Below are 24,791 nucleotides of genomic sequence, written 5' to 3'. Positions count from 1 at the left end.
TCATCTCATTCAGTTATACAGACGTGATACTATCAGTGTGCCAAGAGTTTATAACGATGAAGTAGAAAAGAAATAAAATTTTATTGGCACTTAAGTCTGTTTGGTTATGTGGGAGAGGGGGAACTAGATAGTTATGCCCACTCACATTTATACTTCCCTAAAAGAGTAACTTTATTTTGTCATACAAATCTGACAAAAAAAAGTTATTTTATTTTAACGTCAAGTTTCTATACTGTAAAATGACACGTATACTTAGACCACGTGGTTAAAAACACAGCAGGCCTATAGTGTATGTGATAAAATAACCTATCAATATATTATAGGTTCAGTCTATTATATCTTTCATCAGTCTTCGTGTCATTTAATTAACTGCCCTGACATTATGGGAACTGCTAGTGGCTGAGTTTAGAGTAACTTTGTAATGCATCATAAAATGTACTAGAAGCATGTCTTATCGAAGTCATGGAAGCTGAACTACTTAAAATAACCACGATAATTACTCCATCAGTAGTGGTATATCGCATTTCTAGCCCTTAGAATTGAGTGTACGCTGCTAACTAACTGCGCTTGTTGTTAGAACAGATGGTTTGAGAGGAAGTTCTGTGCGCATGCGCAGTGCGCCTGCATAGAGCTGAAGCGCAGACAGCACTATGAGAGACGAGAGAGAGAAACACCCCTTATCTGTAGAGAAAGGCTGAAAAAAGTTCACTCGTTTCGCACAAAATTCCTTCTACGACTCACTCAGGTCACATAGCGTACCGTGTTTCTATGTCTGTGATGCGGAGTGTCTGAGAGGTTTGTAAAATTATTTTTATCTTGTATTTTAACCACCGCTCTGGGCACTGACACAAAGACAGATGCTTACTCGATCTACACCATTATGTGCTGGTTTCGGACAAACAAATCAGATACGTGCGGGGTTTGGTAGAAGGATCTTTCTTTGTTCCGGCCGTGAATCAACATAGTTGACTCGGCTTTGTTATGGTTCTGTCTCTTGTTTGGGCCGTGCATGAAATGTAGGCCAAACGAGACGAGCCTTGGTTGGCTAACTTGGTTTCCTCGACTCTTTTTCTTTTGGGTTTCCACATCAAGTTGCTCTGCAGGCGGATCTAACGGAAAGGCGACAAGTGTTCGGCGCTCATATGTGTGTGCAAACTTGTTCGAACGCGGTAAGAAACGCGGTTATCGATTCATAACAGAAACTTGGGGCGGATGGGGCTGGTTTCGTAGCGCATTACAGCGATGTCCGATTCGCGAACGAATGGTTCTTTTGAGTCGGATCTTATTAGTGACTCGGTTGATCCGGCTCACAAAACCGGTATGAACGAAGGAATCGTTTCGAGCGGTTCTGAAGAACTCGCTCGTAATGAGCATATTGATAATCGAGAACCGAATCTTTCAGACTCGATTGACAACTCAACGACTCATTAATTCGAGAACGCCTCTTTCAAATGTGAATTATTATTTGATGTGCATTTTAAAATAAAGTTTATTTTAGACGGCGCATTTCTAGAAAAGTGAATAAATAAAAACAAAGCTCCTAAATTGAAATAGGAAAAGGGGGAAAAGAGACTTTTCTGCTGACAATGTCTGGACAGTTGATACCATAACAATATTCTAAGTAGCTGAAGATGGAGAGAACATCTGAGATGTTTTGAGGCTGTTCCAGTGGTTGTATGCCGCTGCAAGATTAATCTCGAATGAGCCGAAAAGAACACGTCACATCTCTGTTCATCAATTTGCACAGGCTACCAGTAGCTGCTCGCATTAAATTCAAGGCATTGATGTTTGCCTACAAAACCACCACTGGCTCTGCACCCCTTTACCTAAATTCATTACTTCAGAGTTATGTGCCTCTAGAAGCTTGCGTTCTGCAAGTGAACGAGGCATTATTGTGCCATCCCAAAGAGGCACAAAATCACTTTCACAGACTTTTTCACTAACTGTTCCCTCCTGGTGGAATGACCTGCCCAAATCAATCCGAGCAGCTGAGTCCTTAGCCATCTTCAAGAAACGACTAAAAACACATCTGTTCCACCTTTATTTGAGTGCTAACTCTAGCACTTTCTATTCTATTTTAATTCTACTTTATCTACATTTATCTTCTTTTTTTATTATTTAACCCTTTAACTGTCACCCGTCCCCTCTGTGGGACGCCTAAGTTTACTTCACTAGATTACAATTAAATCCTAATCTAATCATGACAAACTATATATTGTTGGAAAGGTCTAAAAACATTGGTAAAATATCTATGTAGGAAAAGTAATAGATTAATTTATGACAAGAGTGCACCTCAAAAATCTACATCATAACAGGAGTTCTGACCCTTGTCAAAAAAAAGTCTTCTTCGTTGCCTATTTCTCTATCACACTTTAGAAATCGTCAGAAATGATATATCGATTGAAAACGTAAAATCTCAAAATGCATCCTTTGAAACCCATTTTAAAATCAAACGTTGCATCACCATGAAAATGGTACATCGATATCATGTTACAAAATGTTTTCGTTAATGAATTATAAAAATGTAAGTTTGGATCGTGCACTTTCACGTCTATGTTCAAAAATGTGAGTGACAGTTAAAGGGTTAAAAAAAATATTAATATTTTTCTATTCTATTTTTTCTATTCTATCTGCTTGTTTTTCTTTGTGCGTGTGTTTATAATATATATATATATATATATATATATATATATACACCTTGCTACGTGTACTGCGTTAGTTACAAAATGTTTTCGTTAATGAATTATAAAAATGTAAGTTTGGATCGTGCACTTTCACGTCTGTTCAAAAATGTGAGTGACAGTTAAAGGGTTAAAAAAATATATTAATATTTTTCTATTCTATTTTTTCTATTCTATCTGCTTGTTTTTCTTTGTGCGTGTGTTTATAATATATATATATATATATATATATATATATATACACCTTGCTACGTGTACTGCGTTAGACTAACCGAGACTTGTCATTTGCACTTATATATTGTTGCTCTTTTGTTAGTTTTGACTGCTTTTATTGTCCTCATTTGTAAGTCGCTTTGGATAAAAGCGTCTGCTAAATGACTACATGTAAATTTTATATGCTGATAATTGGTTGATATTTTTTAATTGTTTTAGATCATTTGCTTTGGCCAATAGACTTGTTCACTTGAAACAGGGGTTCTTCCTGTTTGTTTGAAGTTATTCCATTCCAGATTCTACCAACAGCCTTGTTAGAGGATAAAATAATAATAATAATAATAGTAAAACCATTTCTTTCATCCAATTTTTAGTGACCTTTGAGTAATCAATGTTCCTGTCAATATATATATATTTTTTTTTTTGACCATAGGAACACTGCAATGTTTTTGAAATGGTATTTTCATGAAGTTATAAGTATTTTGTGGCTGTTTTAGATTTGATGGTCTCCTTAACTGTGCTACTACTGGCTTGTCTATTTCTGTGCTCTGCATCAATTAAGCAAACATCATAATGTCCTTTGCACTTTTTGCTGTGTTCTTTACATTCTCGGATAACAGAACATCCCAAACACGACTTGTTTTTTTCAATTAGTTCTAGATCATCTTGTTCACCCGACTCGACATTTGGATGCCTATATCAGCGTTATGATGTCTATAGTCAGAAGTGTGGGCTGCTAAGCGGTTGGGACAGAACCTGATGCTGTGCCAGTGTAGATGTGGTGTTAAAATGCTGTTATTCCTGCCAGGGTTCATTGAGTCTCTGCTGAGAGTGGCATCCCACCGAACTGCCCTCATCTGCCAAGCTCTCCACTCTAAAAGGCTTGCAAAACTGCCACAAGTGAGATTCGGCATTCTTACTGAGGTGAGTGTGTGCGCTTTTTTCATGAGGTCAGTCATGGTGTGTAGACGAGTTAAATGAAGACTTGATTGTAGAGAATGGTGAATAATGACTTGTCATGTACAGCCGGCACATTGATATGTTTTATCCAATACAAGTTATTCTCAGTTGACCGCATTTGTAGCATAAATAAGCAATAAATCATACAATGGAAGTAAATGGGAGGCAAGGAATAAACATAAAAATATATAGTGTTTATAGTCAAGATATTATACATAATAGTGATAGAATTGCTCACTGCTCTCATCTGGTTAATGTTAAATCCATTTTTTTTTGTGTGTGTGTTATCATGATGACGCAAGGCTGGTCACAATCTGCATACGTTTACAATATCCGGTGTCGAAAAACAGCCAGAAATCATCCAAATAAAATCAGTTTGCTTTGTCTTTACCAACACCTGTTCATGTCATGGCAGCATTCACAGATATTATTTAGATAACTAATATAGCAGCTCATTCACATAGAAAATTCGTTTTCTAACTATAAACAAATTTACAGCTCAAATAATAGTTTTTTTTTTATGGAAGAATTAGTGTTTTAACAAAAATATGGTTTTACATTTTGCTTGCATTCCTTTATCTGCAATTTTTGCAAACTAATGGACAAGTTGATATTGTGTTCTGTGATAATCAACTTTATGCAACAAATGCTGTGGATTGATTTTGTAACTCGACACATTCTGGAAGTACTATACGTTATTGTGTTTCTGTATTCCACGTTAAGTTAAATGCTGTAGAGTTTTGCTGCTGTTCATGGCATGGATGCATGTTTGGTTAATTCTGCGTCTGTGTGTTTAGGATGGCTTGTTTGGAGCCTGAGGTCAGTATGCACTGTTAGTCATTGTTTCCAGTCACTCTTGACGGTTGCGTCTCTGAGCTTGAGCCCAGGGATGACATGGAAACAGAACGTGCTGATCTCTGAACACAAGGTATTATTTGACTTTATACATTCCCATTGACCTCTTGTATTACTCCGTTTGTGCTATTACTGTTGGGCATCTGTTTCTGTTACTGTGGCATCTACAGTATCAGTCAAAAGCTTAGGGTCAGTACAATTTTTTTGTTGTTGAAAGAAATTAATACTTTCATTCAGTTAAAGTGACAGGAAAAACTTTTATAATGCCTAATCATTAAATAATCACAAAAAAAACTTAGCACAGTTTCCACAAAAATATCAAGCAGCAAATCATCATATTAGAATGTTTTCTGAAGGATCATGTGACACTGAAGACTTCAGTAATGATGCTGAAAATTAAACTTGGCCATTACAGGAATAAATGACATTTTAAATGTAATAAAATAGAAAGGTTTTTACTGTACTTCTGGTCAATAAATGCAGGCTCGAGCATAAGAGACTTTCTTTCAAAATATATGTGGGTCAAAGACGAAAAAGGGTTTAAGCATAAAAACAATGTGTAATACTGCTTTAAATTGTTGTAAAAAAAAAAAAAAGTTCGGTTTAATTTAATTGCAATTTTGCTTTTCTGAGCAAAAAATAAATATCATACATTTACAGAAGAGACCCACTAAAATGTCATTCAGTGTAACAATCTTGTCATGCATATTTACAACAAAAATCAATTTATGACATTAAAAGACTAATCACTTTCACCCCAAATACTAAATAATTTGTAATTTTACATCTTTAAAATGTGCCACTGTCCTAGGTTTTGCCCATTTGTCAGTAAGAATTTTTTTACTCATTTAAAACTCAATCAAATTTAATATGCTCCCTTATTCCTTTATATATTTTAATATGTACACGTCAGAATAAGCATGTTGTTTGAATTTTTACATACATATTGTGTTACACTGAATGACAATGTAACATTATTTCAACAGTTTTAACATTTTATTCTCCAAAAAGTTATTTGAAACCTCAAAAGTAGACACTTTACTTACATTTAATGTGCTTTCTATGGACATAAAATCACTTTTGTACATTTCTTTTGATGCGGACATTTTAATGTCTTTGACCCATGTACATTAAAACAAAATCTTTTGTACAGTAGTGTAACAAGATGTGTGATTTGATCCCTCAAATTTGAGGAGAGTTGTGCTTTTCTTAGTGGCCAGACTATATCAGAACACCCTAGCAACCACCTAGAAAGTCTTTTTGAAGTCTCTTTGGATAAAAGCATCTGATAAATGAATATAAATGTTAATGTGGTAGTTTTTCCTTTTTCAGAAAATGCAAAAATCGAGTTTCTTTGTAGAACATTGGCTAAATCTTTAATCGAATGCATTTGCTGTTAGCAACCATTACATATAAACTTTGACCTAATAGTGTACCTCACTTGTGGTTATTTATAGACGTTTGAGAGAGCTGCCTTATGATTGTGACCAGTTCTCCTATTGGGAAATCATATTGACTCACTGACCTGTTTTGACTATAGTTGCACAGTTTTGTCTTGGTTTTGTGTGTAGGCCGAGCAGTGAGCTAAATCAGGGACGTGGAAGGGTGAAAGCAGGCCATGTCGCGGGTTCCCACACCCCCTCCCCCAGGGGAAATGACATCCGGACCTGTGGCAGAAAGCTGGTGTTATACACAGGTGAGAGAGACTAATCGTTCTGAGTTGAGAGCACCAGTCATAAATATCCCTCTGTTTTTTTTCCACAGGTGAAAGTCGTGAAGTTTTCTTACATGTGGACGATTAACAACTTCAGCTTCTGTCGGGAGGAGATGGGAGAGGTCGTAAGGAGCTCGACCTTCTCCTCAGGCCCCAACGACAAGATGAAATGGTGTGTTTCACTGTGTTCGGAGTGTTGTCCAAAGCTCTCAAGTGGCCTCTTAATTCTTCTCTCTAATGCCTCGCCATCCTGCCCAACCAAACACACTCACATACACGCACAAATACAGGCTTGACCTTTCCAAATATCATTGTTTGTGAAACAACAGTGGCCCATTTTGATTTAGGTTGGGATTACACTGGGCTGTCTGGGACAAATTTTGAGAACTGCGAAAGATTTCTTTTGTCACTAACAGCCGATTAATTGCTTTTACGATGAATCTTCCGATCGCAGTCCTGGAGTGTGACTACTCCTACAATGGCCGTTCCCAAACTAAAAAATGGCTGAATTTATGAGTCATATAACATATTACAGAATTGTGTGGTAATGGATGTTCAGAAGCAGTGTTGCTCATGCCATTTCAGTGGTTTAAACATATAGATCTCTAAATAATACACTGCCGGTAAAAAGTTTAGAATAATTACGTTTTTTTTTTTTTTTTATGTTGTTGAAAGAAGTTTATTTGATTAAAAGTTGACAAAAACTGTTTTCAAGATTGATAATAGTAAGAACCATTATTAATAATTGAGTACTGATGATAATTGAGCAGAAAATCAGCATATTAAAATAATTTCTGTGACACTGGAGACGGAAGTAATGGCTGAAAGTTCAACTTTGCCATCACAGGAATAAATTGCATTTTAAAATATATTAAAATCGAAAACAGTTATTTTAAATTGTGATCGTGTTTTGCGATATTACTGTTTTATTGTATTTTGAATCAAATTAATGCAGCCTTGATGAGCATTAGAGACTTCTTCCAAAAATCATTTCAAGCATTTGACCTCTAGTGTATATTTAAATTACCATTTTATTTTATATGGACACATACAGTGTTTTCCAAATTATTAAAAGTTATTTATAAATTATTACAATTATTTCAGATTTAAAAAAAAACATTTTGTACTACTCTTCCCTTTTTTCCAATTTTTTTCTGCAGGTGTTTGCGAGTGAACCCAAAGGGACTGGATGATGAGAGTAAAGATTATCTCTCTCTGTACTTATTGCTTGTCAGTTGCCCAAAAAGTGAAGTGAGAGCAAAGTTCAAGTTTTCTTTACTGAACGCCAAAAGAGAAGAAACTAAAGCCATGGGTAAGCGTTTTCCAGACACTCACAGGATTGAGTTTGGCAATGTGGAATAACTGTTTTATTCATATTAGTGCTTCTTTTGTTCTGCCCACATTTCAGAAAGCCAAAGAGCCTACCGCTTCGTCCAGGGAAAAGACTGGGGCTTCAAGAAGTTCATCAGGAGAGATTTCTTGCTGGACGAAGCTAACGGACTTCTTCCTGACGACAAGCTCACTCTATTCTGCGAGGTACCGTAACATGTCACGTTTCAAGTACACTAAATATGTTGATTTAGTAATGTTCTTGCTTCAAACCAGTGACTCATTTGTTTAGGTAAGTGTGGTCCAGGACTCTGTAAACATCTCTGGCCAGTCGAACACAAACATGCTGAAGGTTCCGGAGTGTCAGCTTTCTGACGACCTGGGTAACCTGTGGGAAGGCTCCAGGTTCACAGACTGCAGCTTGTTCGTGGGAGGGCAAGAGTTCAAAGCGCACAAATCCATACTGGCAGGTGAGCTTAGTCATCCCAACACGGCACTGACAGACGTTTGGGGTAGACCCAGATTTTGCCTTGCTAAAAAGGCGCAAGCTGCACAGACAACATTTCAGTGAAATGATAATGAGGCACATGATGAATTTGGCAGTACTTTACACACAGATGATTCACTTAAAACTGATGATTTGTGTTTCCTTTGACAGCGAGGTCGCCAGTATTCAATGCTATGTTTGAACACAAAATGGAGGAGAGTAAAAAAGTAAGTGATAAGATAAACACTACCAGTCAGAAATGGACAAACCTACTCTTGATTCTTTAGTATTACTGTTTACCACATTTTAGAATAACAGAAGTTATAATAAAATAATAATAATATTATATCTAATATTTAGTAGAATTTTCATCTATTATTATTATTATTTTAAACTAATTATTATAATTTAATAATTTATTTATATTAAGATTAATATAACCCTAACCCTAACATATATAAAAAAAATGAAAATACACGCGTGTAAAATTGCCATGTTTAAGCAACTAATATATATATATTTTTTTTTTTAAATATATATTTTCAATTTAATTCTAAATTAGATTTTCAATTCATTAGATTTTGAAATGTTTTTTTTTTTCATCCACATTACAGAACCGTGTGGACATCAGCGATGTGGAACCGGATGTTTTTAGGGAAATGATGGTATTTATTTACACCGGTAAAGCTCCTAACCTAGAGAAAATGGCCGACAACCTGTTAGCTGCTGCAGACAAGGTAACACACTCTTGCTCTGAAGGAAGAGCGCTTTTGTTTTGTGTTCGTGCTGCTGTGATTGACCTGCGGTCTGTTTTCTTCTTTCTTTTTAGTATGCTCTGGAAAGATTGAAGGTTTTATGTGAGGAGGCTCTCTGTAACAGTTTATCTGTAGAGAATGTGGCTGACATCCTCATTCTGGCTGACCTGCACAGCGCAGAGCAGCTTAAAGCACAAGCCATAGACTTCATTAATAGGCAAGAACACACACTCGGTTCATACTCATTCAAAAAAAAAATCCTTTGTATACTTTACAGTTCTTTGTTTTCTGAACATTTAAACATAATTGTAGTCATTGTACATTTTTGCTCATTTAATGACTCGCAGGTTTAATTGGGCTGTTTTGAAAGGATACATGATGGAAGAATTTAGAGCAGAAATATAATATCTATATTATAAAAATATTGGTCTCTATTAATATATAATCTCAATATTGAGGTTGAAGGGAAAATCATGTGCAATTTTTCTATGGTCACTTTGCATAAATGACTGATTAAAAGCAATGCAGACAATTATATTAATTGGAATAATTTGGCTGCTAAATATCTCATTTGTGACAGCGGTGGCTGCAGTGCATTCTGGGAGCTCTGTGTGAATTCTGCTCTGGTCTCTTTCCTCAGATGCAGTGTTCTTAGACAGCTGGGCTGTAAAGATGGGAAGAACTGGAATAGCAAGTATGTGTGCCAACATGTTACCATCTCCCAGAGTCCTCTGCAAATAAAAAGCACTAAACACATCTGTATTTTGCAGGAAGCTCCTGTTTGCAAAGTAATCATGTGACTTAAGATCTCCGTAAAACAAAATGATTCATGGCACAGCTTGTGAAGAGATTTTGTTCTTGAATTCCTTTCCATCTAAACATAAGATGGTGCCATTGTTGTTGTATGATCACGTTTTAAAGGAATGTTCTGGGCTCGATGCACTCTAAGCACTGTCAACAGTAAAGTAACTGCAAGCCTTTTTTACTGTGGTAAAATCACTTTTACACAAGGCCATGGGTAGCTTTTAAAGATAGATATTTAGATAAAAAAATAATAATAATGTATGCTCACCTAAAGCAGCATTTATTTAATCAAAAACACAGCAAAACAACATTGACAAATTTTATTAGAATTTAAAATAACTGCTTTCTATTTAAATATTTTAAAATGTAATTTATTCCTGTGATTCAACGCTGAATTTTCAGCATCATTACTCCAGTCTTCAGTGTCACATGATCCTTCAGAAATCATCATAAAACATATATATATATATATATATATGAATATATATATTCAATAATTAGATTTTTTTATTTATGTTCTCTGGATCAGTTTGCACCATTACTTTACTGTACATGTGATATTTATCTTTACAGACAACATTCCACAGATGCTGTGGATAAAGCTTAACTTGTTTTGAACCCAGAACATTCCTTTAATTAGCATGATTTCACAGAATTAATAAAAACCCCAGATAATTTTTTTTTACTAATTTCATCAGCGTGTGACGAATGGTTATATCATTTATAGATAGTAACGATTAGGCTTGTTTTTGCTCATTCGCAGTCATGCTGCAGACATAATGGAGACTGCAGGTTGGAAAGCGATGATTCAGTCCCATCCTCACTTAGTGGCCGAGGCTTTCCGGGCTCTTGCTTCAGCCCAGTGCACCCCTTTCGGTCTGCCTAGGAAACGGCTAAAACAGTCCTGACCTTTGCCCTCACAGACTGCTTGGAACAAAACGCATGAGGAAGCAACTACTCCACCGAGCCCTACTTCCCCCTTCCTCTTCACTCGCCCGTCACCCTTACCAGAGACTGGATAGAGGAGCTAGTTTAAACCACAGTGCTCAAGAAGAAATGGACTTCGCCATGCTGTTTACTCTGGACGTCATTTGAAAAATGGCCTTAAAGGATCTGCCCCTCCGCACCTTTGTGTTGCTACGTGCCTGCTGCGACTGATCCAGACCTGTCTGGATTGCACTAGCTCCCACATAATGCAGTAGTTTTAACATGGTGGTGTTTAGGACCTTATATGTTACATGTTCTTGAGGGGGAGGGTTGCATTAGCCCTTCTTGTGAACTTGTGGTCTGACATTTAAAAGAAAAAACCACGCAAAGATATTCTCCACTGACACTTTTAAAGTGATGATGTTGCCTATATTGCTGGCAGAATGTCGCATTGTATGTTTGGCATCATTAAAATTGGTGTAAGTATTAACTGAGGTCGTGCTGTAGAATACTTGGTGAAATGTGATGCAGTTCACATGAGTATTACACGAGCTCAAGACGTCGATATTTTGCACCAACTTAAACTAATGGTAAATATGAAGATTTGTTTACAGAACTTGTTTTCCCCTTTTTCGCACAGAGTTAGTTTTTACTTTAGTTGAAGTTATTTTCCATGGTTTAACGAACTCTATGGATCAGGAGAGTTCTTTGTGTTCTGAAAAAAATGTATTGTGGTTCAAAAGAACTGATTTATTGCTTTGGAAATAAAATGAAGAAAAAAAAATGTCCTGGCCTTATTGATAGTTTTTATTATTATTTTTTATTCAAACATTTTTCCTCCTGTCTGTAAGACTTAATTTTTGGCTGATGTTAGCAAACCCTCTTATTTCAACCACTCTTTTCCAACGGCCATATAATTCAGTTGTCATGACCCATAAAAAAGGCAAAAAGTAAAAATAAATCATGTTGACTTAAACATTTAAAATGTTTTTTTTTAGTAGTTCATGTTTAATGTGTTATTCAAGCAAAATGTGAAATATATATTTTCTTGGCATATATTTCAAATCAAAAGCATTTATCACATAATGCTATTGCAATTAAACTTTTTTTTATTTTTTATTATTAGCTAGAACTGAGTCAGATGTGATGTTTTACATCTTTGTCCTCAGCATTCAGATGGCAGGTGATCATATTTAAGAAAAAAGCGAACAATTATTTTAGAAGTCAGTCCCAGTTGTAATAGTTTTAGCTTGACATTTTTGGATGGAAGCTTCAGTTTATAGAATATCAGTACCTGTGTGGAGCTGTACGATCTTTAACATGCCTAAAGGTCTATCTCCAATCGACACTAGCATGTTGCAAACACTCCATATTCTTTTTGGTCTGTGGCTTCCAAAATCATTTAAATGAACTTTTATAAAACTTCTCTTCTTTTTAGTCTTCAAACATCTGGAGACGACTTAAGCTGAGATCAAAGCCAGCATGCTGCAAATCCTCAAATGCCCTGTTCATCAAGCCGTGAGATTGCACAGACTCTCACAGACATGTGTGCATTTTTCAGATCAGAGTTAGTGCGTATGATCAGACCTTTGCGAATGAAACCGTTTTTTTTTTCTGCTGATGTGAAACAATGTTATCCTCTTGTTTTCATATGGCTGAATTTACAGAGGTTAAATTGCCAAAAAACCTGTTCCGCAATGAGACTCTCCTCCAGTAGTCGGAGGGATTCTGAGGCTTTTAAGAAGATTTTGTAACAAATGTGGTACAGAGTTGACTTAAGCTTTGTCTGACTTCACAATTTTTCTTTGTTTGCAGCATCTGTGCAAGAATTTCTGAAGCTGTACACCAAATATCTGCCGACAGTCTTGGGAGTCGAAGGAAGAAAAATACACAAGGGAGCATTCTGGAAACTAAAATCGAATCTTTTCTTTAATAACAGAAACAAAATACAAAAGAACTGAGGCGCACATTATGGCTTCAACATTAATCTTAGTTATTGACAATGTTTCTGTGAACACAAAAATACGTTGGCATGAAAAGGAGGGCATCACAAATGGCTGCAATACAAGATTTTTACTTTTTTTTCTGTTCTTGAATCCCAGCTTACATATGATTTGGATATTTTAAAACATCACACTGATGACATCACAAGAGTCACGGAGAAAGGGTCAGGGGTCACTATGGAAACCACAGATGTGTTGATCATGTCCAAGCTAGGTGTGAACCACACTGTAAATCAGCCTTCGGGAAATCAGGTCTTAGCCTGGGTTAAGCATGGGTTCATCCAAAAATGAAAATTCTGTCATTTATTCACCCTCATGTTGTTTGATTGACTTTCTTCTGTGGAAAATGATGACACACATAAACTATTTCTTTTTTTGGGTGAACTATTCCTGACATCGACAGCCCTAAAGGATAAGTAAGGTAGAATCAAAAGAGTGGTTCCTCAATCTGACCTTGCTTTCATTTGTCTGGCTCTTTGTGGAACAGAACAAGGAAACTACAGGCTAGAGAGGCTGTAACAACGAGATGACACCTCAGTTACCAATCTAGGCTGTGCTATCCCACAGAGGTATACGGAGTGTCACTGTGGTAGTTGTAGTCTGGGCAGACCTTCTGTACTAGCTTGTAGTCTGCACTGAAGAAGTCAATGTAGATGCAGATGACCTTGAAGGGCTTGGAGCAAAGCCAAGACACATGGCTTTGGGTCTGTTCCTGGAAACATACCCTGTTCGGGAAGTCACTGCAAACGGACGTCCTCTTGCTACGGTCCGTCTTCTCATATTCCACTCGACAATTGAAGGCCTTATTGTCTTTAGGTACATCTATGGTTTCCTGTTGAGTGATCTCAAAATCGACAGCCTTGGAGGGCGGGACCAGGCTGACGGACACATTGCCCAGGCCGGTGGAATTGTGGCGGAAATAAACACTGAAGGTTCCATTGCCATGGTCAACAATTTTCCCAGTAATGAGAAGGTTTAGCTTGACCGTTTTGATGTTCGAATGGAAGTCGCCCCAGCCAAACATCTTTTTAAACTTGCCGGTTTTCACATAGGGACGACGTTTGGCCCTCGAGAGGGTTCCTTCGGTATCAGTGTGGTTGGATAACCAAGCCCACAGATCCAGTGCCCCAGGGTCCTGAGCAGTTTCACGGCTCTGGCTGTTCGATTGGGACGTGTGGGAGAAAAGCCGCAGGGATTTCAGAATCCCTGAATGAGAGCCGTAAGGAGAGACGCTTTCCTCCTTATCACTCTCTCCCCAACCAAGAGGGGAGACAGCTGCTCTGAGCTCTGCTCCACATGTCACCTTCAAAGACAAAACCAGGAAGGGAATTGTTAACCAAAGAGGTTGCAGATGCTAATGTATCTCAAGAAAAATAAAAAAAATCCAATCCAGTCCAGTGGACAAAAATAAAGGTTTATCCTAAAGTCAACATTAAAAGCCATTCAAAAACGACTCTACTTCCATTTTCCTGCGGGAATTTATCTATTGATAATTAACTGTATACAAATAAAAAGACTTTTTAGACACACTTTGGGATTTCTGACTTTTACACTAGTGGAATCCTTCGGAGAACTGCTAAGAAACCTTTTGAAGGTGCTTCAGATATCCCAGTGACAATATACCACACTCTAAAAAATAAAAGTTCTTTATTGGCATCTATGATTCCATGAAGAACCTTCATCATCCATGGAGTCTTTCCACAAAAGGTTCTTTATAGTGTTCACACTAAGAAAAATGTTTAATGTTTATTTTTATTTAATTGTCCACCAAAAGGTTCGTTGAGGAACCAAAAATGATTCTTCTATGGCATCGCTATGAAAACCCCCTTTTGCAAGCTTTATTTTTGTGAGTGCAATATGTTTAGAGTCCGTGCAGGAACTGATTTCCATTTTGAAGGTTCTTCATAGAACTTCCTATACCATACTGAGAAGGTAGTAGTAGAAGATTTTAGGTGAAATGAGAAGACGCTTGAGGCCCCATCCTGCCAAAACTCAGACTTAGACTCAGTGAACATATATATTAGGCTATTAAGGTTTTAAGAATTATCCAAATACCATAAACTGATGTGCATGTCCACATTCACATCTCAGAAGTAAAATTATAGATGAATAATCTACTACAGTACAACATGACTACAATCACAGTCAGCTAGCCTAGCATGTAGAAAAAAATCAAAGGAGATGCATCACTACATAAATAATCAAAACATAAAGAGGGGATGGGAAACCGAGAGCTGTATGAGAGCCCTGTTTTAAATGATGCAAACAGGATGTAACATCTCACTGCAATGCAATTTTACTACTGACTCAATAAACACTATCTACCTCAAGCCTAAGACAGTGACACCCACACAGTCACAAACCCAGCAAAACTGGTTCCTAAAACACACACATGACTCCTGCTATCATTTAGTGTAAAGTTTCATTTTAATATTACAGCCAATCAATGCGACAACTTTGTTTTGCACTGCAGTCGTGGTGAAATATGAATGAACAGAAAACAGCACAGGAAAGACCAAAGGAGGAAGATCAGGAAAGGGAGCTGCCCTACTCTCATTCTCTATCTTTCAACAAAGCTCAAAAGCCTCTAACATATACTTTCAAAGGCATCATTTGATAGAATGAAAGAGTGTATATGTCCCAAAAGGCTGTTTAGTCCCCATCTCCCCAAGTCTATCTTCAGCTTTATCCATTATTTCTCTCTCAAAAAACCAAAGGGGGTAAATATTTGGGAGACACATATAATTTGTGCTGTACACTTCACAATTCAAACCCGTGATGGTGAATGAGAAATAAAATCCAAATCTACTGTATGTTAACTTTGATTTAGTGCAAACTCATGATCCACAGAACAAAGAACTACCGACATCCTCTGCAGGTAAGGAGAGACAAGAGACGCCAAATGTGTAAAATGAAGGAGAAAATGTTACCAGAAATCACAAACAAATTAAGCGCAAAAACTAGTTAATTTTGGTCAATCATTATAAATATGTGGAAAGAATTATACTGAAGAAAAAATTACTTGAAATAAATGATTATGATGAACATTTTTATTTATTTATTTTCAAAATTATGAGATTAGGTACTTAATCTGAAGTAAATAAATTTTTTTACAGTTCAAGGATGCCAATAAATTGAGGGGAAAAAAGAACTAATAATAAAAATCTGACTTAGTGATGGCAGTGAAAGAAAAGTCTCTTGAGAGAGGACTTAAGGCTGAGCAATCACAAAGGTTGTAATTTCATTTTAAACTGGTTTCTGGGATAAAGTCTTAAATTAAACTGCGTTGGGTTTGTGAAGTCAATTCATATGCATTCAAATTAATCTTTGGAAATAAAAACACAACTACACACACACATTTTGTTCTCCTGAGAAATAAGCAAAATTGATGGATTAAGGGCTATCCGGAAACTGGATTATTCAAAGATTTACAGAGGAAATAAGTTGGGTTTGTGAAGTCAATTCATATGCATTCAAATTAATCTTTGGAAATAAAAACACAACCACACACACACATTTTGTTCTCCTGAGAAATAAGCAAAATTGATGGATTAAGGGCTATCCGGAAACTGGATTATTCAAAGATTTACAGAGGAAATAAAACAAAATGCCATGGCATAAAGGCATATTTGGATTATACAAACAATTTGGTCTCTTTACAATTAATTAATAATATAATGTATTAATGTATTATTTAGAAAATTATTCGTTTTTGAATTCATACCTACCTGTTTCTCAAATACTACACTACTTCCAAAAAATAGCACGACAGTGAAGACAACTGGTATATAGATATAAGTATTAATTGCAACAACAACTACAACAACAACAATAATAATAATACATAGTGTCTTTTTCCATCTTTCATGAATAATACACCCTGGGAGAAGAAAAGGTTAATTAACTTTGTCAAACCAAATACACATATAATAGTTTGTTTTAATTAAAACAATTTAAATAAAACTCATACCATGTGCACGCAGATCATAAGCAGGGCAGAGTAACACTGGCACATCTTCATGTGTTTTTTGAGTCCAGATCTGGCTTAGTAAAGATCAGGTCCACCTGTGGCAAGGTCTTGTGTCAGTATTCCTAAAACACAAAACCTATCATGCTCAAGACATGAGGAAATATAGGAAATTAGAACAAACAACAAATAACAAGAAATGGTCAAAAGGTACATTATTTCATGTAACGGTATAATTATGTTTGCATGTCATTGCCAACAAGTTAAAATGTATATGAATGTACACAGAAAGTAAAAAGCTATAAAACTGGTTTACTGCTTTAATTAGGCTTTTACCATTTTATTAACCTTTTAACTTTTTTGCAGACCCTGTGGTGAGACAAATAAATGTTAAAAATGACAAACACACCATGTAGTCTCTCAAATAAAATGAAGTCATAAAAACGTTAAATAAAATTAGTGTTGTTTTAAATGGAGTATAGAATGACACTGCAGGAAACTGCTTTCACAGCTTAAAAGGTCAAGTACCTGAATAAGTGCTGAGCAATATTAATGAACAAGCAATTATTTTGAGAAGAGGTTTATAGTTGTTTTTTGTTATATAAAGTCATATTACATGAAACATGGGCACCAAACTAAGTAATGCAAAAGCGTTCCCAAATAAATAAATGAATAGCAAATTATGTGTAATAATCAGTAATCAATTGTAGTATATAACTCACCCTTTTACTGTAGAGTTGAACCCATACATCTCTGTGCGGTGAGCATGCTTATAGTGTAGTTATCGGAGTGCATAAAGAGATGATGAAGACAAACATCACTCCTCGACAGTCCAAACTCAAAGTGACCAGCAATAAAAACTTCTTTGCATTTGATTAAAACAATATAATCTTCTTCTTTACTCAGCGTGGCTCATGTCCAGCTGCATTAAATCCTCTTAGCTCTGCTCATTTGGCTGCATGCCTTTCCTCTGCAACACTCACATATCCTAACACGATTATGTTTGCATGTGATTGTCCATCCAAAAGAAAAAAGAAAAAAAATAATAAAACTGCTCTCTAAGCAGTGCCCTGGGTAAAAGTCCGGTTTTGCTGCATCCTTGCCCGCTCGCTCTTCCTAAACTGATGCTGTGTGATGGATCAGTGCGCTTTTAGGTTGTGACAGTGGAGTCACTGAGCCCAACCCCTTAACATCAGCACCAATAACAGCACACATCACACTAAAGCTTTTTATGTATGTAAATCCATTTAAAACCACTAAGTGTTGAAACAGCAGAAGACTTGCCTTGAGGGCAGTTTTTATTTTTGACAAAAGTGCTATTCAGAAGCATTTTGGCTATTTTATCATCATGAGACTCTGCAAAAATAAAATACATTATGCAAATATAACACAGCAAATTTTTATATTTCCATAGTATTATATAGATATTTTTTTTTATTAAATATTGGGCTAGTTAATTGGGATAGTCTAAGATTCAGTGAATGTTTCTCAGTGTGGCTTGGTAATAAAAAGCTATTGAAAATTTAATCCACATAAAATAAAAATGAATGCACGTTTATCTTACCCTACATAGTGTGCTACTGGGGCTTCTTGTTACATTTTATGGGCTAAGTTATAATTACAGTAAGTTAAAAACAAACAAAAAAATATGTAAAAATATTCAAAAATCAAACCATTGTTTTGCCACACAAATGATACATTTGCACAAGTTTATCAAATTTAACTCATGCAACAACTTCCCCCAAACTTTATGAAAAACCACAAATTAAATCTACCTTTCATAACATAGTTGACCCTTGCCTTTATGTATACAAGTGTAGTTTTATTGTCAACAGCTAATACAAAATAATTTATATACAAAATATAATATTAGAATGTTGGCTTGGATGATAAAATTCACACAAAATAATTTGAAATACAAGAAGGTTTTACAAAAAATGTCTGAAACAAAACAGCTATTAAAATCATTTCTATAATTGATCCTTTGTCTCAAAAACCTATATACCGTCTATATATTATATTATATTTAATACATCAGCCACAACCTCAATAATTAGGTATTAGGTATAGATGTCTAATAATCATTAACAATAAAATTTGTCCATTAGTGTGTCCAAAAACAGCGATGCAATAGAAGAACAATTTTGGGTTCCCCAAAGAACCATTTTTTTCTTAGCGTGAAGAATATTTTAATAATTTGAAGAACATTGTTTTCACAAAGAACATTTCCATCATGGAACCATCAATGAAAAAATATTTATTTAATATTATATTTTTTGTTTATATTGTATATTATATATAAAATGTATATTAATATTATATATATATAGTTTATGTATTGCTGACTTTTTAAATCTAGTGTGTGATAAAAAAAAATGTCCCTGATCTACTGAAAAACAGGAAGTCATGGATTATGTACAGACTCATAGATGTCAAAACATCATGTTAAGTTAATGTGATAAAGCCTATTTTTTTTAAAGTCATATATTGTAATAATTAAAAATGGTTTAAGAAACTAAAGACTGAATATAGCGAGTGAAGATATGCAAGTTTGTTTGGAAACAGCTCCGCTCGGTGGTTATTACAGTAACTGCCGTTCAAGCCACTGTGGAGTTAACAGCATACACAAACAGATAATTTAATGCAAGACTTATTTACTCATGCAAATACTAATGTTAGAACACAAACATATGAACAATAAATACACATCAGCAGACTTTTGTCAGAGATGAGATCTCAGAATTAACAGAGATAAACTCTGAAATAAACAGAATTAGCAAAACTTGAACGACTACCAGAATTACAAAACTTCAATAAAGACTCATTTGCAGGATTCCTTAATAATCTGGTTCTGATTCTTCACCAGTGTGGCTAACATGGACATGAAGTTGGGCTTCTGTACGGCAGGTTTACCAGAGGCAGAGACTTTCTTCTGGTTCCCTCGTTTAATCTCGGGCTTCACGCTGAACAGATCTGTGGGCGTCCTGAACCCATCCGAATCCTCAGAAATCTCTTCCTGCTGCTCATTCTGGAAACCATTCTGAGCTTCTCGAATCTCTCCACGCTTGTGCTTCTGCCGAGGGCTTTTCCTCTGTTCCGTAGTTTCCACAGCAACAGTTTCAGGGGTGTCATCAAACTTCAGCACCCGCCGTGTTCCATCTATGCCATCAGACACTTCCTGCTTGTTCGATTTACCCCGGACATTAGTCGTCCTCTGTTTGCTAGAGACATTCGAGTTCTGCTTCAAATCTGCATTTAATCTTGAAATCTTGTCATCTACAAGAAGTTTGTCCTTCTGCTTCACACGGACACTAAGGTCGAGTGGATAAAGCTGCTGAGATAATGTGCTGTTCAAGGAAGGCTTCCTTTTCACAGAAAATTGCCAGCCAGCAACGGGCGGCCAGACCACAGATCGTGACCTCTTACGATGCCGTGGTTTGGCTTTGGTAATGGACAGGTTGGTCTGAACGGAGAGCAGATCCTTGCAGCGACGCAAATTCCTAAATATATGCATATAAAAAATTATTTTACTAAATATATATATGCATAATACTGGAGTATATTTCCTCTTTCTTTGAATATCACAATTTTACAGGGATAGTTCACCCAAAAATGAAAGTTCTGTCATTAATTACTCACCCTCATGTTGTTCCAAACCCGTAAGACCTTTGTTCATCTTCGGAACACAAATTAAGATATTTTTGATTAAATGTCAGAGCTCTCAGACCCTGCATAGATAGCAACGCAACTGTAATGTTTCCAGGTCCGTAGTAAGGACATCAGTAAAATAGTTCATGTGACATCAGTGGCTCAACTACGAGAAAACTTTTTGAGCGCAAAGAAAACAAAAATAACAATTCAACAATTCTTCACCCCCGAGTTACGTCTTCTGCCATCTTAGAGTATCACAACACATACGCACACTTTCCCCCAAGCATAAACAACGCTGATTACGCAGATTACGTTCATGCGCGCGCTTTCTCCTCCGAAAGTAAACAACGCTGATTACATTGATTACGCTCTTGGGTACTCTCCAAAATGGCAGTAGTAGTAACTCAGGGGAGAAGTATTGTTAAATAAATTGCAACGCAACTGTAATGTTTCCAGGTCCGTAGTAAGGACATCAGTAAAATAGTTCATGTGACATCAGTGGCTCAACTACGAGAAAACTTTTTGAGCGCAAAGAAAACAAAAATAACAATTCAACAATTCTTCACCCCCGAGTTACGTCTTCTGCCATCTTAGAGTATCACAACACATACGCACACTTTCCCCCAAGCATAAACAACGCTGATTACGCAGATTACATTCATGCGCGCGCTTTCTCCTCCGAAAGTAAACAACGCTGATTACATTGATTACGCTCTTGGGTACTCTCCAAAATGGCAGAAGTAGTAACTCGGGGGAGAAGTATTGTTAAATAAATTGTGTTATTTTTGTTTTCTTTGCGCTCAAAAAGTATTCTCGTAGCTTCGCAAAACTGAAGTTGAGCCACTGATGTCACATGGACTATTTTACTGATGTCCTTACTACGTTTCTGGACCTGGGAACATTACAGATGTGTTGCTGTCTACACAGGGTCTGAGAGCTCTCACATTTCATAAAAAATATCTTAATTTGTGTTCCGAAGATGAACGAAGGTCTTACGGGTTTGGAACAACATGAGGGTGAGTAATTAATGACAGAATTTTCATTTTGGGGTGAACTAACCCTTTAAGATACATTGTGCTAATATAAAAACAGTTGTTTGTCATTTTTAGTCACTTTGCGAACTCTAAATCAAACTGAAATGAGAAATTGTTGGAATGTGCACAGACAGTTAAAGTGATGCGCTTGTGGACCCTGATATGCAGCTCACTTGATTTTCACAATTTGCCAGTATAATGAGCAGCAGCATCTTCAGTGTCCGATAGAAATAATAGCTACAGAATTTAATCAAACCACCTTGCAAAGGCACTCATGAATATAATAAAACAAATTACTACAGAAATATAACACTATTTTGTTCTACTTATGTACACTACAGTTAAAAATTCATAGTCAATAAGATTTCATTTTTTTAAGAAACGTGACAGTACAGACATTGATAATGTTACAAATAATTTTTCTATTTTAAATTATTCTGAATGCTATTATTTGACATTTCTATCCATCAAAGAATCCTAAACAAATGTATTGCAGTATCCACACAAAAAATTTTTTTCAACAACACAAAGAGCAATGTGTAACATTTTACCAGATTTAGTCCTACACTTATTCACTTTTATTTGTTCCCCACTAAACAATGTTTTCATCAAATGTTTAGAGTTCAAAACTTGTGCACTCATGATTTTTCTAGAGTAACTTTTGCTGCTGAATTATCCACTAACCTAGTTTGTAATAGTATTTTTGACAGACTGGTTATATATATATTTTTTTTCATTTGTTATGTGTTGTTATGTTATGTTTAATTTTATGGACCTGAAACCTAACCTTCCCAACCCTTGTGACCAACGCCCAATAGGCTAATTTCTTAGAAGGGAACAAAACGAAGCCAATAGGAGCATAGTCTAACAAACTTTATTAAGCTATAACCATCGTAACAATATCTTTACTTAACCAAACAAATAGATTTTGGAGGGAATGCAATGCCAGACCAGGATTATCAAGCTAGTAGCTTGATCCGCTGGCCTGGACCAAGTCAAGAGCGAAAACTTCGTATTCCTCAAACTAAAAGAATACTAGGTCAAATCAGGCGACAATTTTAAGGGACAGTTTCCCCTCAGAAAAACAACCTCCCAGCCCGAATAAGAATTCATCCATTCTCAAAAAATATGCCCTGGCCCGTGCCTTTCCTCGACCTCCCTACTTCAAACCACACAGTCTGGCGAGACTGAGACAGTGATGGGGGGAGATCGTTGTATTCTCAAAAAAACTAAACAAAAAACACACACAAAATGAATGGAAAACAGACAAAAATAGACCACCATCGATGAAGTGGACAAAAACAAAGTCTTAGCCTGTTTTCAACCCCGTTATGGAGTAATGCTGCCTTCACATGTTATCGGAAATGTCCTACTGAAGTTGTAATTACGAGTTTGTCGTGTTCAAGTGTTGTTGTCAGAAAGAACAGAAATCATGGTGGACAGCCTATTCATTATTGCCTGTTTCTTGGGGAAATCTTATTAAAGCCAAAAGGTATTGATTCTAAGATATTTAGTCAATATCCAACAGGTTTTGAATAACATGTAGCGCCCCATTCATTGGTAATCATATAAACATTCACAGCACTATCTAGATATTCAGCTGGATGTCGATTCCTAAATTTTGGTCAAATAAATGCTATTTTCACTGTGTTCAATACATACAATAAGCATAAATAAATGGTTATTTATACATTTAAATATACATGACTGTAATGGCAGGAGAAAGCAATAAAGATGTTGTGAGAAAAACGAATAAATCTTTACAGTACTACTGCTGTGTTTCTCTCCTCCGCCACATTTCAATTTTATGGCTCGCCCAACTCGGAAACTTGGGTTTCAAAATTATCCCAGAGTTTCCCCAGTTGTAAATATGACTAGAGAGGCTGTTCATGTCTAATTTCTGACTAGCAAACTCATATTTACAATAATTCCGATAGCACGTAAAAGCAGCATTAATTCTGAAAATGAATGACACTGGCTCACCTCTGCTGAAACACATGAGGTCTGGAGCAGTTTGCTTGAATTCTGTTGACGACTGCAGAATCAGAGCCTCCTGCTAACAGCTTCCTGATACGACTCAGGCTTGTCCACAATAATCTGAAGATCAACATTCACATAATTCACATCCAACCTAATTAACATATGATTATTAAAGCAGTAATTCACCGCTGGCAAGATTGGCTTGTAATAAAACTTGGCTATCTATGCAGTAAAAAGGGTACTCATGTTGTGCTCCAGTCATTTTGACCCAGAGAGGATTTTCTTTTTCATGAAAATGCTAATATTATCATATTGGACTAAAACTTTTTGTGATTTTTCTTCCCCATCTTGTTACACTTGTGGTGTTCTCGGTCAAAAATGACTGGCGATGGTGATGATCAAGTAAAATGAGATTTACAAGCAATTTTTAAAAGGCTGTTCATTTTTAACCAGGAACACCAAATTAGGTAAAGCATTTTCAGCACAGCACAATGGTTAAAATCAGTGCCACATTACTATAGAAAACCGAGAAATATGGTTTCTGAAATTTCCTCATATTGCCAAAAAGGTAGGAAAACTTCAACAATGTTGTCCTTTAAGACTCTTCGGACATTTCTTGACCATTCTTTATACTGTAAATCAGGGTTCCTCAATAGGCGGCCCGCGAGAGAAAAAAGTTTGGCCCGTGCTAATTTCAAATAATGTGGCCTGAAAATTCAAACGCAGTATCAGAAAGCTACATTAACTTACATCGTGTCTACACCGGACGCGAGCGGTGCGGCGTGCGACGCAATAAAATACAAGAACTCGTTATAATCAGTGATGCTGTCTTACTGTAAACTGTTGACTAGTTCTATTTATAACATACTGACACAATGTTCAAATAATTTACAATGCTTTGTCACGTCCAGTGTACATACGATGTGACAGCAAAACATGTCAAGTGTGTAGAAAAGAAAAGTGGACACGGAAAATAGAATGACTGGAATGGACTGAACAGTTTTGAGTGAGTGAGTGAGTGACTGATATCTTTGTTATGGAATACACGTGTTGGTTCGCAGTGAGTTCAGTTTTAACGTACAAGTTTGCTTTAATTTATTTTCAAGATCTGAGGTAAAATATCTATTGTTGCTTTCACTATGGCTTTAAAGATAACGCAAAATAATATTCAAACTCACATTAGACACTTTTAACATTGAATAAAGCACATAATCATTCCCTGAGATTAGGCCTATCACTGTCATATTTTGTAGCTATGTTGTTCCTGCTGCGACGTCGCAGAAAATAAAAACCGTTCCTAAAATAGAATCCCATGTTGCTTATTGTCACGTGTAGCTGTCGCGGATGGTTAGGACAAAAACTACAAGGAAAAGATACTTTTTATCGCATCGTGTCTGGTTGGGACACACGGTGTTACAGTTTGATCCCCCC

At 36.2% G+C, this 24,791-nt stretch overlaps 3 protein-coding genes across 8 annotated transcripts in view; 1 reads left to right on the top strand and 2 right to left on the bottom strand.

The window, feature by feature from the left end:
* The first annotated feature begins 607 nt into the window (after positions 1-607).
* spoplb (speckle type BTB/POZ protein like b) lies at positions 608-11,477 on the top strand. Of its 2 annotated transcripts, XM_016233542.1 has the most exons (13): positions 608-795; positions 3,703-3,818; positions 4,652-4,782; positions 6,281-6,405; positions 6,474-6,595; positions 7,584-7,735; positions 7,832-7,959; positions 8,045-8,222; positions 8,411-8,466; positions 8,854-8,976; positions 9,069-9,211; positions 9,635-9,688; positions 10,562-11,477. In XM_016233542.1, the coding sequence occupies exons 4-13, from the start codon at positions 6,328-6,330 to the stop codon at positions 10,704-10,706; spliced, it is 1,179 nt and encodes a 392-aa protein (XP_016089028.1). In that variant the 5' UTR covers positions 608-795; positions 3,703-3,818; positions 4,652-4,782; positions 6,281-6,327; the 3' UTR covers positions 10,707-11,477. The 2 variants fall into 2 exon arrangements, with proteins under 2 accessions (XP_016089028.1, XP_016089029.1); XM_016233543.1 differs by lacking the exon at positions 3,703-3,818.
* Positions 11,478-12,710: 1,233 nt separating this feature from the next.
* LOC107551792 (neurexophilin-2-like) lies at positions 12,711-17,872 on the bottom strand. Of its 2 annotated transcripts, none has more exons than XM_016233519.1 (3): positions 17,418-17,872; positions 16,699-16,834; positions 12,711-14,031 (listed from the first exon to the last, which is right to left on the bottom strand). In XM_016233519.1, exons 2-3 carry the CDS (start codon positions 16,747-16,749, stop codon positions 13,285-13,287), a joined length of 798 nt encoding a protein of 265 aa, XP_016089005.1. In that variant the 5' UTR covers positions 16,750-16,834; positions 17,418-17,872; the 3' UTR covers positions 12,711-13,284. The 2 variants fall into 2 exon arrangements, with proteins under 2 accessions (XP_016089005.1, XP_016089003.1); XM_016233517.1 differs by having other exon boundaries at positions 16,699-16,820.
* Positions 17,873-19,458: 1,586 nt separating this feature from the next.
* LOC107551806 (uncharacterized) overlaps positions 19,459-24,791 on the bottom strand; it is a 7,355-nt gene continuing 2,022 nt past the window's right edge. For all 4 annotated transcript variants that reach the window (XM_016233541.1, XM_016233537.1, XM_016233540.1 and 1 more), the window contains 2 exons: positions 23,364-23,477; positions 19,459-20,195 (listed from right to left, as the gene is read on the bottom strand). In XM_016233541.1, the coding sequence (XP_016089027.1) occupies positions 19,517-20,195; positions 23,364-23,477 (793 nt within the window). In that variant the 3' untranslated portion in view covers positions 19,459-19,516. The remainder of the gene's footprint in view (positions 20,196-23,363; positions 23,478-24,791) is intronic.

The sequence above is a fragment of the Sinocyclocheilus grahami genome, unplaced genomic scaffold (assembly GCF_001515645.1).
Source record: "Sinocyclocheilus grahami isolate Dianchi unplaced genomic scaffold, SAMN03320097.WGS_v1.1 scaffold433.1, whole genome shotgun sequence".
Lineage (NCBI taxonomy): Eukaryota > Metazoa > Chordata > Actinopteri > Cypriniformes > Cyprinidae > Sinocyclocheilus > Sinocyclocheilus grahami.
This window is presented reverse-complemented; position numbering and strand designations above follow the sequence as displayed.

Coding starts and splice junctions, on each gene's coding strand:
- spoplb (XM_016233543.1), top strand. CDS start 6,328: ATGTCGCGGGTTCCCACACCCCCTCCCCCAGGGGAAATGACATCCGGA. Junction 7,960..8,044: donor AGCTCACTCTATTCTGCGAG/GTACCGTAACAT, acceptor TCATTTGTTTAG/GTAAGTGTGGTCCAGGACTC. Junction 8,977..9,068: donor TGTTAGCTGCTGCAGACAAG/GTAACACACTCT, acceptor CTTTCTTTTTAG/TATGCTCTGGAAAGATTGAA.
- LOC107551792 (XM_016233519.1), bottom strand. CDS start 16,749: ATGAAGATGTGCCAGTGTTACTCTGCCCTGCTTATGATCTGCGTGCAC. Junction 14,032..16,698: donor TTATGATCTGCGTGCACATG/GTATGAGTTTTA, acceptor TTGTCTTTGAAG/GTGACATGTGGAGCAGAGCT.